Source organism: Lolium rigidum, chromosome 5, assembly GCF_022539505.1.
Source record: "Lolium rigidum isolate FL_2022 chromosome 5, APGP_CSIRO_Lrig_0.1, whole genome shotgun sequence".
Classification (NCBI taxonomy): Eukaryota; Viridiplantae; Streptophyta; class Magnoliopsida; order Poales; family Poaceae; genus Lolium; species Lolium rigidum.
The window spans coordinates 252,353,077-252,367,175 of record NC_061512.1 but is presented as its reverse complement, the minus strand read 5'-3'; the positions used below and the strand labels follow the sequence as shown (position 1 = coordinate 252,367,175).

The window sequence follows — 14,099 nt, the reverse complement described above, 5'->3', positions numbered from 1 at the left end:
CGCGATCTAAGCAAAATAAGATGCATAAAAGGATTAACATCACATGCAGTTCATATGTGATATGATATGGCCATTTTGTCTTTACGCCTTTGATCTTCATCTCCAAAGCACGGACATGATCTCCATCATCTTCGGGCATGATCTCCATCATCGTCGGCGTAGCGTCAAGGTCAATGGCGCCGTCTTCATGATTGTCCTCCATGTAGCAACTATTACAACTACTTTGAAATACTACTCAACATGAAATTTAAAGACAACCATAAGGCTCCCGCCGGTTGCCACAATACAATAATGATCATCTCATACATATTCATCATCACATTATGGCCATATCACATCACCAAACCCTGCAAAAACAAGTTAGACGTCTCTAATTTGGTTTGCATATTTTACGTGGTTTAGGGTTTTCGATAGAGATCTAATCTACCTACGAACATGAACCACAACGTTGATACTAATATTGTCAATAGAAGAGTAAATTGAATCTTCACTATAGTAGGAGAGACAGACACCCGCAAAGCCTCTTATGCAATACAAGTTGCATGTTGAACGAGGAACAAGTCTCATGAACGCGGTCATGTAAAGTTAGTCCGAGCAGCTTCATCCCACTATGCCACAAAGATGCAAAGTACTCAAACTAAAGATAACAAGAGCATCAACGCCCACAAAACCATTGTGTTCTACTCGTGCAACCATCTATGCATAGACACGGCTCTGATACCATTGTAGGGATTCGTTGCATAGAAAACAAAAAATTTCCTACCGCGAACACGCAATCCAAGCCAAGATGCAATCTAGAAGACGGTAGCAACGAGGGGATTATTGAGTCTCACCCTTGAAGAGATTCCAAAGCCTACAAGATGAGGCTCTTGTTGCTGCGGTAGACGTTCACTTGCCGCTTGCAAAAGCGCGTAGAAGATCTTGATCACGGCGCCACGAACGGGCAGCACCTCCGTACTCGGTCACACGTTCGGTTGTTGATGAAGACGACGTCCACCTCCCCGTTCCAGCGGGCAGCGGAAGTAGTAGCTCCTCTTGAATCCGACAGCACGACGGCGTGGTGTCGGTGGTGGTGGAGAAACCCGGCGGAGCTTCGCTAAGCGTGCGGGAAGTGGAGGAGCGGGGCGGCTAGGGTTTGGGGAGAGGGGGCGCCGGCCACTATAGGGGTGCGGCCACCTTGTGGTTGTTGGGGTGGCCGGCCCCCTCCCCTTGGCCCTCATTATATAGGTGGAAGCCCCAAGTGTTGGACTACAAGTCTCCGAATAAGACCCGAACCCAAAACCTTCCATGTGATAGGAAACCTACCCAAGGTGGGAATCCCACTTGGGGTGGGATTCCCCCCTTCCATGTGGGGGGGTGGCCGGTCCCCTTTGGGGAAGTCCACTTGAGACTCCTCCCCCTCTAGGGTTGGCCGGCCATGGAGGTGGAGTCCCTTTGGGACTCCGCCTTCCATAGTGGTTTCTTCCGGACTTTTCTAGAACCTTCTAGAACCTTCCATAGAACCTTCCGGATCATTTTAAATCTTATAAAATGACTTCCTATATATGAATCTTATTCTCCGGACCATTCCAGAACTCCTCGTGATGTCCGGGATCTCATCCGGGACTCCGAACAAATATTCGAACTCCATTCCATATTCAAGTTCTACCATTTCAACATCCAACTTTAAGTGTGTCACCCTACGGTTCGTGAACTATGCGGACATGGTTGAGTACTCACTCCGACCAATAACCAATAGCGGGATCCGGAGATCCATAATGGCTCCCACATATTCAACGATGACTTTAGTGATCGAATGAACCATTCACATACGATACCAATTCCCTTTGTCACGCGATATTTTACTTGTCCGAGGTTTGATCATCGGTATCACTCTATACCTTGTTCAACCTCGTCTCCCGACAAGTACTCTTTACTCGTACCGTGGTATGTGGTCTCTTATGAACTCATTCATATGCTTGCAAGACATTAGACGACATTCCACCGAGAGGGCCCGAGTATATCTATCCGTCATCGGGATGGACAAATCCCACCGTTGATCCATATGCCTCAACTCATACTTTCCGGATACTTAATCCCACCTTTATAACCACCCATTTACGCGAGTGGCGTTTGATGTAATCAAAGTATCTTTCCGGTATAAGTGATTTACATGATCTCATGGTCATAAGGACTAGGTAACTATGTATCGAAAGCTTATAGCAAATAACTTAATGACATGATCTTATGCTACGCTTAATTGGGTGTGTCCATTACATCATTCATATAATGATATAACCTTGTTATTAATAACATCCAATGTTCATGATTATGAAACTAATCATCCATTAATCAACAAGCTAGTTAAGAGGCATACTAGGGACTTCTTTGTTGTTTACATATCACACATGTATCAATGTTTCGGTTAATACAATTATAGCATGATATATAAACATTTATCATAAACATAAAGATATGTAATAACCACTTTATTATTGCCTCTAGGGCATATCTCCTTCAGTTGCCACTAGGGATAAAACATCAATGCTTTGTCTAAGGATATTTGTATTGTTTACATTACGCACAGTACTTAATGCAATTGTCTGTTGTTTGCAACTTAATACTGGAAGGGGTGCGGATGCTAACCCGAAGGTGGACTTTTTAGGCATAGATGCATGCTGGATGGCGGTCTATGTTCTTTGTCGTAATGCCCTAAGTAAATCTCACAGTAGTCATCATGATATGTATGTGCATTGTTATGCCCTCTCTATTTGTCAATTTCCCAACTGTAATTTGTTTATCCAACATGTTATTTATCTTATTGGAGAGACACCACTAGTGAACTGTGGACCCCGGTCCATTCTTTTACATCTGAAATACAACCTACCGCAATCATTGTTCTCTTTTGTTTTCTGCAAGCAAACATCATTTTCCACACCATACGTTTAATCCTTTGTTTTCAGCAAGTCCAGGTGAGATTGACAACCTCACTATTAAGTTGGGGCAAAGTAGTTTGATTGTGTTGTGCAGTTCCACGTTGGCACCGAAATCCCCGGTGTTGCGCCGCACTACACTCCTTCACCAACAACCTTCACGTGGTCTTCATCTCCTACTGGTTCGATAACCTTGGTTTCTTACTGAGGGAAAACTCGCTGTTGTACTCATCATACCTTCCTCTTGGGGTTCCCAACGGACGTGTGCTTTACCGTCACAAGCAATCTCCACCACCACCGCTACCACGCCTTCGTGCTGTCGGGATTCCGAGGAGGATCTACTACATCCGCTGCCCGCTAGAACGGGGAGAAGGACGTCGTCATCAACACCGAACGTGTGACCGAGTACGGAGGTGCTGCCCGACTGTGGCACCGTCAAGATCTTCTACGCGCTTTTGCAAGCGGCAAGTGATCGACTACATCAACCACGAGATCTAATCTCGTAGGCTTTGGAATCTTCGAGGGTTAGTCTCATGATCTTCATCTCGTTGCTACCATCTACTAGATTAGATCTTGGCTTGTTATTCGTTCTTGCGGTAGGAAATTTTTTGTTTTCTATGCTACGAATCCCTACAGAGTGAACCACCAAAAAACACACAGTAAGCAGAAAGTGAACGGCGATCTGAATGATTAATAGCCCATGTAGCATTTGAGTAGGCCTAGAGCTGGAACAAGAGAAGAAGAGATGACGAGAAATCGTCACACGAAGATATCAGAGGACACATAGGAGAGGTAATTGTAGTGAACCAAGGTGGGAGCTGAGACGAACTGACCCATGGCCTGCTCGTCCACCTCGGTCGTGGCGCGCTCGTCCGTATCGGCGATGGCAAGCCGCCGCTGCCTCCGGTAGTGGCTCCGCTCGTCCTACTGGGAGACAAAGTGTGGCTGCGGGGTGAGCACATCGGCCTCCTCCTTGGTGTTGAAGGTGCCAATCCACACACTCTCTGGTGGCCCAAATTTTGACAGAGAAATGGCCTTCCAGCCACAAACGGAGTCCGGCGAATCCCCTTGAGCTCAGGTTGCACGGTGACAAGGAAACATCTCGACGACAGCAGGAAATGGTTGTAAGGTGCCGGCGGTGGCGGGGAGAGGGGATGTGGAGGGAGGAACCGGTAGAGGAGAACTGAGTTGTGAACTCTGGGTCCGCTACATGGCTTTATATAGTGACGCGAGGGCGAAAAGATAGCGGAACAATATGGTAGGAAGGAATTTTTGGGAAGAAAATGGAGGAAAAATTAGGCGGGAAATGACTTCTTGTACCACGGAAATGTACACGGTAAAGGGTGTCTTTTGGTGGGAAGCAACGACGTGCGTACGGACAAATGGGAAAGCTGTGCCGTTGTAACGTATGTGTCAACTTCGGCCGGTAGGGACATGTGTCTCGCGGCTTTTCCGTGCTTAGTTCTTTGCGGTGTGTTTTTCCTGCCTCTTTGCCATGTTTAGTTCATTGCAGTGCGTTATTATGGCTCTCTGCCGTGTTTTTGCCGATTGCGGTGTGCTTTTGTATACATTTACGTGATTGGATCACAAGGAGGTTGATAGATACTAGATAAGAGCAAGTTCCAGACGCACTATTTTTCTTACCATGATACCTAAGGAGACCGGAAGGTTTTTAAGGCAGCTTACTGGCTTAATATATATGGTGTTAAAAAAATAGCAGCTTGCTAGCTAGATGAGAGAGAGGTAAGTAGAATAGAGAAAGAGCTAGCTAGATAAAGGAGGGAGTGAGCACGGTAGCTAGCTAGCAGAGGGGCTACCCTAGCTGGCGATCGTTCGCTCAAATCCTGCCTAGCGATCACTTTCCGACAGCTTTTTTTGGTTTAATCATACGTGAGCAAACCTCTTTCTCTCTCCTTTCTCTGACCCACGTCCACGTTAAAACTTTCCAAATTTGAAAATTTAAAATGTTTTAACTTTCAAACGACAACTCCAAATTAAGATTCGCTTTCACCAATAAATCCGTCTCGACGAGATCTTCAAAACTAGCACCCATGTTAATATGTTTCGACAAACTTTTTTTCTGGCTAAAAGTTATCAACCCTCTCCTATTCGAATAATCAACCCCTCCGTACTTGAGTGATCAACGGTAAATGTATAAAATTATCAACCTGGTTCAGGATATTGAGGGAAAGTTCTGCATGCATGCACAAATAGACGAATCTGCTGATGTCAGCGGAATCTTTTACAAATTTGAAAATTCAAAATGTTTTAACTTTCAAACGATAACTCCAAATTAAGATCCGCTTTCACCAATAAATTCGTCTCGACGAGATCTTCAAAACTAGCACCCATGTTGATATGTTTCGACAAACTTTTTTTCTGGCTAAAAGTTATCAACCCTCTCCTATTCGAATAATCAACCCCTCCGTATTTGAGTGATCAACGGTAAATGTATAAAATTATCAACCTGATGCAGGGTATTGAGGGAAAGTTCTGCATGCATGCACAAATAGACGAATCTGCTGATGTCAGCAGAATCTTTTCCAAATTTCAAATTTCAAAACGTTTTAACTTTCAAACGACAACTCCAAATTAAGATCCGCTTTCACCAATAAATCCGTCTCGACGAGATCTTCAAAACTAGCACCCATGTTGATATGTTTCGACAAACTTTTTTTCTGGCTAAAAGTTATCAACCCTTTCCTATTCGAATAATCAACCCCTCCGTACTTGAGTGATCAACGGTAAATGTATAAAATTATCAACCTGGTGCGAGGTATTGAGGGAAAGTTCGCATGCATGCACAAATAGACGAATCTGCGATGTCAGCGGAATGTTTTCCAAATTTCAAAATTCAAAACGTTTTAACTTTCAAACGACAACTCCAAATTAAGATCCGCTTTCACCAATAAATCCGTCTCGACGAGATCTTCAAAACTAGCACCCATGTTGATATGTTTCGAGAAACTTTTTTTTCTGACTAAAAGTTATCAATCCTATCCTATTCGAATAATCAACTCCTCCATACTTGAGTGATCAACGGTAAATGTATAAAATTATCAACCCCAAAGTTAATTTTATTTTAAACATTTTACCGAATATTTTTTTGTTTAGAAGCTATCAACCCGGTGTCCTGTTATTTATCAATGGTAAATATAAATAACTACCAACCTTAAAAATCTAACTTCTTTTCGAATATTTTGGCGACTGTTTTTAGTTTACAAGTTATCAACCCGGTGCTCCGTTATTTATCAATGGTAATAATAAAAAAACTACCAACCCTAAAAAGTATTTCATTTAGAATATTTTAGCGAACATTTTTTATTTTACAAGCTATCAACCTGGTGCCTCGTTATTTATCAACTGTAAATATAAATAAATAATAACCCTAAAAAGTATTTCATTTAGAATATTTTAGCGACTCTCTTTTAATTTACAAGCTATCAACCCGGTGACCCACTATTTATCAATGGTAAATATAAATAAATATCAACCCTAAAAATTTAATTTAATTTAAAATATGTAGCGACTCTTTTTTTGTTTACAAGTTATCAACTCGGTGCCCCGTTATTTATCAACGGTAAATATAAATACCTAGCGACCCTAAAAAGTAAATTTCATTTAGAATATTTTAGCAACTTTTGTTAGCTTACAACTTAAAAATAGTAATTAATTTAAGTAGCAAGTGGTAGTTCATTTGAGTTACAAGTGGATCTTCCCACCCGTTATTTTCCCCCTTAAAAACCACTGGCCCGAAAAAGGGAATTGCAAAAGGATCCCCTTAAACATGAATTACCGTACGAAAAATAAAACCCAAAAAGGGAATTGCAAAAAGGGAATTGCAAAAGGAGAATTAAGAGTCTGCCTCGTGCTGAAGAAAAAGAGTGAGATGCTATGTGTATGCATGCAACAACTTATGAAAGCGTGCTGAAAAGTTGGCTCATTAAATGCAAATCCATGAGATGCTCTGTGCATGTGCATGCACGCAGCTGTGAACGCTCTTGGCTGCATGCAACTTGCAAAGTAGTAATACAAACTGTTAGTGTGAACACGTGTGAACACAATTAAAACACTACGTGACAAAAAGGGAATTGACTCGCTCCGCGAGCGCTTCCGCGCCACAAAAAGTGATTGCTCGAGCAATCGATTGCTAGGGAGGGGATTCGCTAGGAGAGCGCGCTAGTTAGCCTTTCCCACCGATGTGTGTGCTGGTAATTGACGCGACTCCTATTCGCCACTCATTATGGGATGTACCTGGCGCTCCGCTCAGGTGGCGATTTTATGGGCTGGCCTGTTAGTACCAAGCTTAGCGAAACAACTTTTTTTCTTCAGATTTCTCGTTTTTTCGGCTACCAACTGGTTCTATGTGTGTTGTTATTTAACGATTTTTTTTCCGGTTTGTCTTCTGTTTTTTAGTCGATTTTAAAAAATCTTTTGAAAATTCTGAATCATTTTTTGAAATTTCAAATTTTTCGAAATTTGAACTTTTTTAGATCTGAACATTTTTAATATTTGAACATTTTTTAATATCAATTTTTTTTGAGATTCGAACATTTTTTAATTCAAACTTTTTTGAATTATGAATTTTTTGAGATTCAAACATTTTTTAATATTTACATTTTTTAATTCGAACTTTTTTGGTTTTTGAACTTTTTTATATTTGAACATTTTTAAAGATCTAAACTGAAAGGAAAAAAAGAAGAGAAAAGCAGTACCTTTTGTTGGGCCCAGGTTTGGAGCGGCCCAGGGAAACCTCTTCAGGCGAAGCGAACGCTCGCTCCCGCTTAAGGCGGAGAGTAGGTGCTCCCGGTAATCGACCCACCAGGGTGCAGCAAGGGCGCCCACGGGATGAGTGGGCCGGTGGTTTGCTCCAAGATGGGCTTGGCAGCAACTCTAAACCAAGCACACGTGAGACTGGAAATGTTTTGGAGATTGTGGGTACATCAAGAGAAATAGCAATAAGTAGAGAAGGAGACGGAAAATTCTACGGCTGCCGAACAAGTGGAAGAAGATAATGAAGATTCTAGGACTGCCGACCAAGTGGAAGACGATATTGTAAACAAAATGCTCATGTTCAACAAGATGAAGGTATACAATATTTTGGTATATATGGCATCAAATTTAATCCAGGACTTCGCATTCCAATTGATCAATTTCATTCCAATATCACATAGTGACCTAATCATAAGAAAGGTGATATGCCCACGGGAAAAAGGAAAAATCAAGAAAGACACTTGTGCCGACCTGGAGATACGAGATGGGGTTCTCACTACACAACCTTATCTCGTATTGACTCAATGAGGGATGCAATAATAGAAGTTCTTGGCATTGTTGAGGATGGCATGCGTAATCCAACTAAGACAGGAGGAGAAGTTCTGGGCATTGTTGAGGATGGCATGCGTAATCCAACAAAGACAGGAGTTTATGATCATAAAATGGAGACATTTAACTTTGTGTTTATCATGAAGATGATATTAAAAGTACTTTGTATGACAAATGATGTATTTTTTCTACTACAAAAGAAGAATCAAAATATTGTTGAGGTATGTGATGAGTAATATTTTATAGTTCTACTTTCAATATGTATATTTTGGTGGCACGTTTGGTCAATTAGAGGAACCATGGTTGGGAGTCACTCTTGGAAGGTGTCAAATCATTTTGTATTGGAAATATCATCATAATCCCAAGTATGGATACCATGATAATAAAATGGGGTAAAACAAGAAAAGGGGGAAGATAACAGGTCACCACTGGTCATTTTATCGTATTTACACCTTCTATGTTGGGATAGAATCCATTGTCACTGAGTTTGATCATCGTTTTAATGAGGCATCTTCAGAGGTTCTTCACAATATTTCTTGTCTTGATCCAAGAAACTCATTTGCCAGGTTTAATGTGAATAAGCTTGCTCATCTTACAGAGATTTATTATGAGGATTTCTCTGATTATGAGCGTGAGCATTTACAACATGCCCTTGAGCTATTCCATGTTCATACGACAAGAGTTGAAGATTTTATTGTTTTGATATTGTAAGCCTAACTAAAAAGACAGTTCAACTTAAAAGGAACACCATATTTCCTGCAGTTTACCGCATCATGGAGTTGGCAATGCTTTTACCTGTGGCGACGGCAACAGTTGAACGGGCCTTCTCAACTATGAAGATTATCAACAAAGTTGTGCAGCAAGATGTCTGATGGTTGTCTTAATGATTTGATTAGTGTGCTACATCGAGCGAGGGATATTCAAAAGTCTTGATCTTGCTGAAATTAAAAAGGATTTTCAAAAGGAAGGTAGAGCTCTGCCATTGCTTGGGACTTGTAGACGGCACTAGAGCTTCATTATTGGTACATTTGTAGGCCCTACTTATATTAAAGTATAATTTGAATTTACCATTGTACTAAGTAATTGTGCTTAAGATCGTATAAAATATTAAGTGTCGATATAATTTTGATTTTTGTGCACCAATCTTTTTTATCCGTTGAAGTTCGTCCGACCTCAATTTATTTCATCCTTCGCCACCTCAAGTGGTCCGAGAAGCCTCTGTTTCCCCCAAGAATATTCGTTTTAGATACCGAGTACATGTGGTCTTAGACACGGCAAACTACCAAAGACTGGACATACACTAGTAGAAAATGAGGCTTTCATTCGGAGCTGCTCGATACTAGTGATAGATGGTTTTTTTATAGTGGGGCCATGCAACACATGTGTAATTTGATAATATGGGTACTTACTTTTTTTGTATATACACGTAGTCAAATATTACAAAATACTTCGACAAATGCTAGAACGCAGGGTAATTTTGAAACACTTTAGAAATGAGAGAGTAGCATGAACAATCCTCCTTAGGTAGGACCAACACTCTCTACTCAACCCGCATCAACTTAGCCATAACCCAAGATGTCGAATATGTACATGACACAAATTAACAACGTGTGGCGTCCAGCATATATATACTGTGGTACTCTAGCTGCAGTAGGCCAAGAATGTCTTGATGTCAGACGTGTAGAAGCCGTTGAAGTTGGAGCCGGACCCGGTAGTGTAGGCGCCCATGTCGTGGAACACGAGCCACTCCCCCACGCTCATCTCCGGCAGCTGGTACCCCGTAATCACCGTGTCGAGAGAGTCGCACGTCGGCCCAAACACCGTCGACGCGTACGTCTTCTCACCGGGGCGGCCGGCGTTGAGCGGCCTCGGGCGCGGCACGTAGTCGTCCATGAGGACGCAGTTGAGAGAGCCGTAGACGCCGTCGTCGATCCAGTACTCCCGCACCTCGCCGCGCGTGCGCTTCCCGATAACGCGCGCCGCGAGCGTGAATGCAGTCTCTGCGAAGTACCGTCCCGGCTCGCCGATCACCTCAATGCATGGTGGGAGGTCGCCGAAATGCTGGGCGAGCGCTTCCTTGATGACTGCTGCCGCCTCGTGGAAGGTGGCGCCGGCCACGAAGCCGCCGCCGATGTCGAGCACGCGCATGGGCGGCATGCCGAGGGCCTCAGCCGCGTCGAACGCCGCGCGAGAGGCCTTGATGGCTTCCCGGTACACGTCGGTGCGTGACCCGCCGCTGCCGACGTGGAAGGAAACGCCAGCCACGGCGAGGCCCGCGCGCTGCGCGGCGCGGAGGAGCGGGACCACCTCGTCGGCTAGCGCTCCGTACTTGACGCCGAGGTCGACCTTAGCATCGCCGTTGACGGGGCCCTTGATGCGGAGGACGAGCTCGCAGCCAGGGTGGCAGCGCTTCACCTTGGCCACCTCCTCCTCGGAGTCGTACGTGGTGAGGTTGACGCCGACCTGCGCCGCGTACTCGATGTGCGCCTCGGGCTTGCACGGGTTGGCGTACACTATGCTCCCCGGCTCGACCCCGAGTGCGAGCACGGCCTCGATCTCTCGGCGGCTGGCGCAGTCGAACCCGGCGCCGAGCGCCGCCAGCGCGCCCAGCATCGCCGGCTCAGGGTTGCACTTGACGGCGTAGTAGGGCCGCACGTCGGGGAGCTCGCGGCGCCAGCGTGCGTGCAGGTCGAGGACCCTGGCGAGGTCGAGGACGTGGAACGCGCTACGCACGCCGGAGCCGGCGATGGAGCGCATGAGCGCGGCGACGGCGTCCTTCTCCTTGAGCGCGTGCCGATTGAACGCCAACACCTTCCTGTCCTTCACCCCTGGTGCCACCAGCACCGCCTGCATGGGGCTGCCTCCACCCATGTCCGTCAACAGCTTTTGGCGACGACGGTACGGTGGCGACGGTGAAGTGAATAATGCAATGCAAGCCAAGCTTAGCTTAGCTTAGTTAGCTCAAGGTTTGCCAAGAATCTAGACGAAGAAGCGGCTAGGGTGACGATGTCAAATCCAGAGAGAAAGATCGATTGCTTGATCGAATGCTTCTGCGGCTTTCGACGTGATCATGAACTAGCTCGGTGGGTTATTTATATATAGTGCGTCGGCGGGAGTTAGGTGGCGGCGCGGTCAACTCCACCATGTCCAAAAGAGGGCATAGCATGCGACGCTGCGGCCGGTGTAGCTCCAGCTTGTGCGGCGCCAGCGGTAGGTAGAAGAAAGAGCCGGGGGCGTTCGATCAGGCTTGGTCAGACCCGTCCTTTCCCCAATTGCACACGGGAGTTCGATTCAATTAAATATGCATATGCAAAGTACACTTAGAACCCCTGAGAGGCTGAGACTCGATGGTGTGGTGCGCGGCAGAATGATCCACTATGATTGTTGGAGTAGAGAATTGTCCTGTTGAACTTAGTTTGGAAACCATGCCATAAAGTTTTCACACGAATGTATAGTTGTTCCTGATTGGATGCCATACAAACATGGCTGAATAAGCTGAAAAATAAAGTAGCACACACCTGCCAATATTCTAGGATACGCAGGGTTCCGTGTACCACTCCATCACTGTCAGTGTCAATCTCACCAAGATAGTACTATGATAGAAAGTAAGGTTGGGGATTATGCTACCCATAATGATGATTTTATGCGTGACCTATCACTCAGCCCATTGTAACAACGGCGAACTATGAAATTAAGCCTAACTTTTAAGTTTAGTTCAACATAATTAATTTGGAGGCTGATGATTCAAGTTTGGACTTAAATATATTTACTGAGATATGTGATATGATGCGCATAAAAAATGTTGACCCCAACGGTCAAGTTGTGTTTATTCCCTTGCTCACTTAGATGAAAGGCAAAATATTGGTTGCTAGCTTTTCCTAAAGGCACTATTACTTCATGGGAGGAATGATGTAATATTTTTATGAATAATTTTTTTTCTTCTAGCTAAGACTACGCAACTTCGATCAAACGTTATAGGCTTTAGGCAGGAAGATCGCGAGCTACTAGCGCTTGCATGGGAGAGGATGAAGGAATGGTTAGTTCTCCATTTATTTATAATGATCTTTAATCATATGTCTAAGTATATGCTTGATATTGCAGCTAGAGGCACATTCATGGGCAAGCCGTAAAATGTGCCCAAACAGCTCCTTAAATGACATGCAGAGAAATCATGCCCAATGTCATATAGAAAGTTCCTCCCCAAGGGCCAAGATCAGGGAACACCACTAGCCTACCACCACCGCCGCATAGCCCTCCGTCCACCGACGCCGCGCACCACCACCGAAGAAGAGAGGGGTACCAGCCCCTCCTCTAGGGCCGCGACAATATGGAACCCCCTCTGCCGCCATGCCACACTGGCTTTCCCTGGCGACACCACCGGTTGCGGCGAGGGGGGGAGGGAGGGGCGTGAGGGGGCCAGAGGGCCGGTGAGGAGGGGCTCCCCGGAATGGCACGGCGTGACCGCCAGGGGAGGGTTAGATTGTATCCTATTCCTATGGCATTAGGTTATTCTAGACATCTCATTGTGCTCTTAAGAAAGATTTGATATTATAATAGCCTCTACCGTTTGATCTTCTACATTTTCATCACTAACAACATCTAGGCTCGTCAACATGCAAACAAACAATGATTTGACTTTCAATTTTGCGCTAGTGATATTTTTTATTGGGTTCATTTTGGTCATCCTTATCAACAATACTTTATTTACTATACATATATAGAGATAAAGCTACAAAAGTAACGATGCTAAAATCAGAGAACATCCAACGAAGTAGCCACATGGCTCGACATCAACAAAAGTAGTGATTTTGGGTGAAATCGGCGCTACATCGACATCGGCTAAAAGACGGTGAGATCAAGAGGTTGGCAAAATACCTACTTCTGTTGGTGAACGTCCAAAACATATATATGTGTTTCAAAGTTCATTATACAATTCCTTTAATTTTTTCGTAATTGTTGGATTTTTATCAAGTCCCACTTAAGTTTTAATTTATATGGAGGGCACAAAAGCCCTTATATTTATTTATTTATTTATTTATTTCAATAACCTTCTAGAAGCGAAATAAATATGAAAAATAGAAATAAATTATTATTATCGAATATGAAGAGGACCAGCGTTGAATGTACCTGAGAGGAGCCACCAGGGGCAAACAGGCGGGCCCGATTGCCCACCGTCACCGTGAGCGTATGCAGCAGCCGCCCTTTTGGCCAAGGAATCTATCTTGACAAAATAAACGCATTTCGATACCCTTCAAAAAAATCATGAACAAGGAGGTGCGGGACGAGACAAAGCATGAATCTTGAAGAAACATAGCGTCCTTCGAGTAAGATCTAAGGGGAAAACAGTGCGGTCGCATCTCCATCATCTCTATCAACTTCTTCGTTTTCTGCATGATGAACAGGGATAGTCCATCCGGACTATGTGTTTGTGGTATCTAGGCCCACTTCTACCCTCTAGGCATATGAATCCAAATCTAACACTCATATTCACTTTTAGGCCCAAACAAGTACCATTTAGATCGAGCATCTACACTAGCTTGATCGAATTCCTCTATGTGATATCATAGTTTTAAAACCATGTGAGTTTCCACGTGAGTTTTTTCATATATGATGAGTCTTTCTTATAAGATAATTAACATGTTCAGTGATCTGCTGCCCTTCAACCTACGATAATGTTCATCAACACAGCAATTGTCATCATCATCTAATGAAACACAGTACTTAATTCACATGGTCTAAATGAGTTATAGTGTATGATGTATAGTTCCATGATTTCATGTTGAAATGAACTATGCCCGAGATGAGGTCTCAAAACAACAACTTGGGCGCTCTGAAGAAAAATAAAGCGGTGACCGTCTCCGCTGA

At 44.0% G+C, this 14,099-nt stretch overlaps 1 protein-coding gene across 1 annotated transcript; it reads right to left on the bottom strand.

Annotated features, from left to right (window-relative positions):
* Positions 1–9,875: 9,875 nt before the first annotated feature.
* Positions 9,876–11,105, bottom strand: LOC124651208 (ornithine decarboxylase-like). Its single transcript, XM_047190333.1, has one exon. It carries the CDS (start codon positions 11,103–11,105, stop codon positions 9,876–9,878), a length of 1,230 nt encoding a protein of 409 aa, XP_047046289.1.
* Between the last annotated feature and the right edge of the window lie 2,994 nt (positions 11,106–14,099).

Excerpts from the sequence above, each read along its gene's own strand:
- LOC124651208 (XM_047190333.1), bottom strand. The coding sequence starts at position 11,105 with ATGGGTGGAGGCAGCCCCATGCAGGCGGTGCTGGTGGCACCAGGGGTG.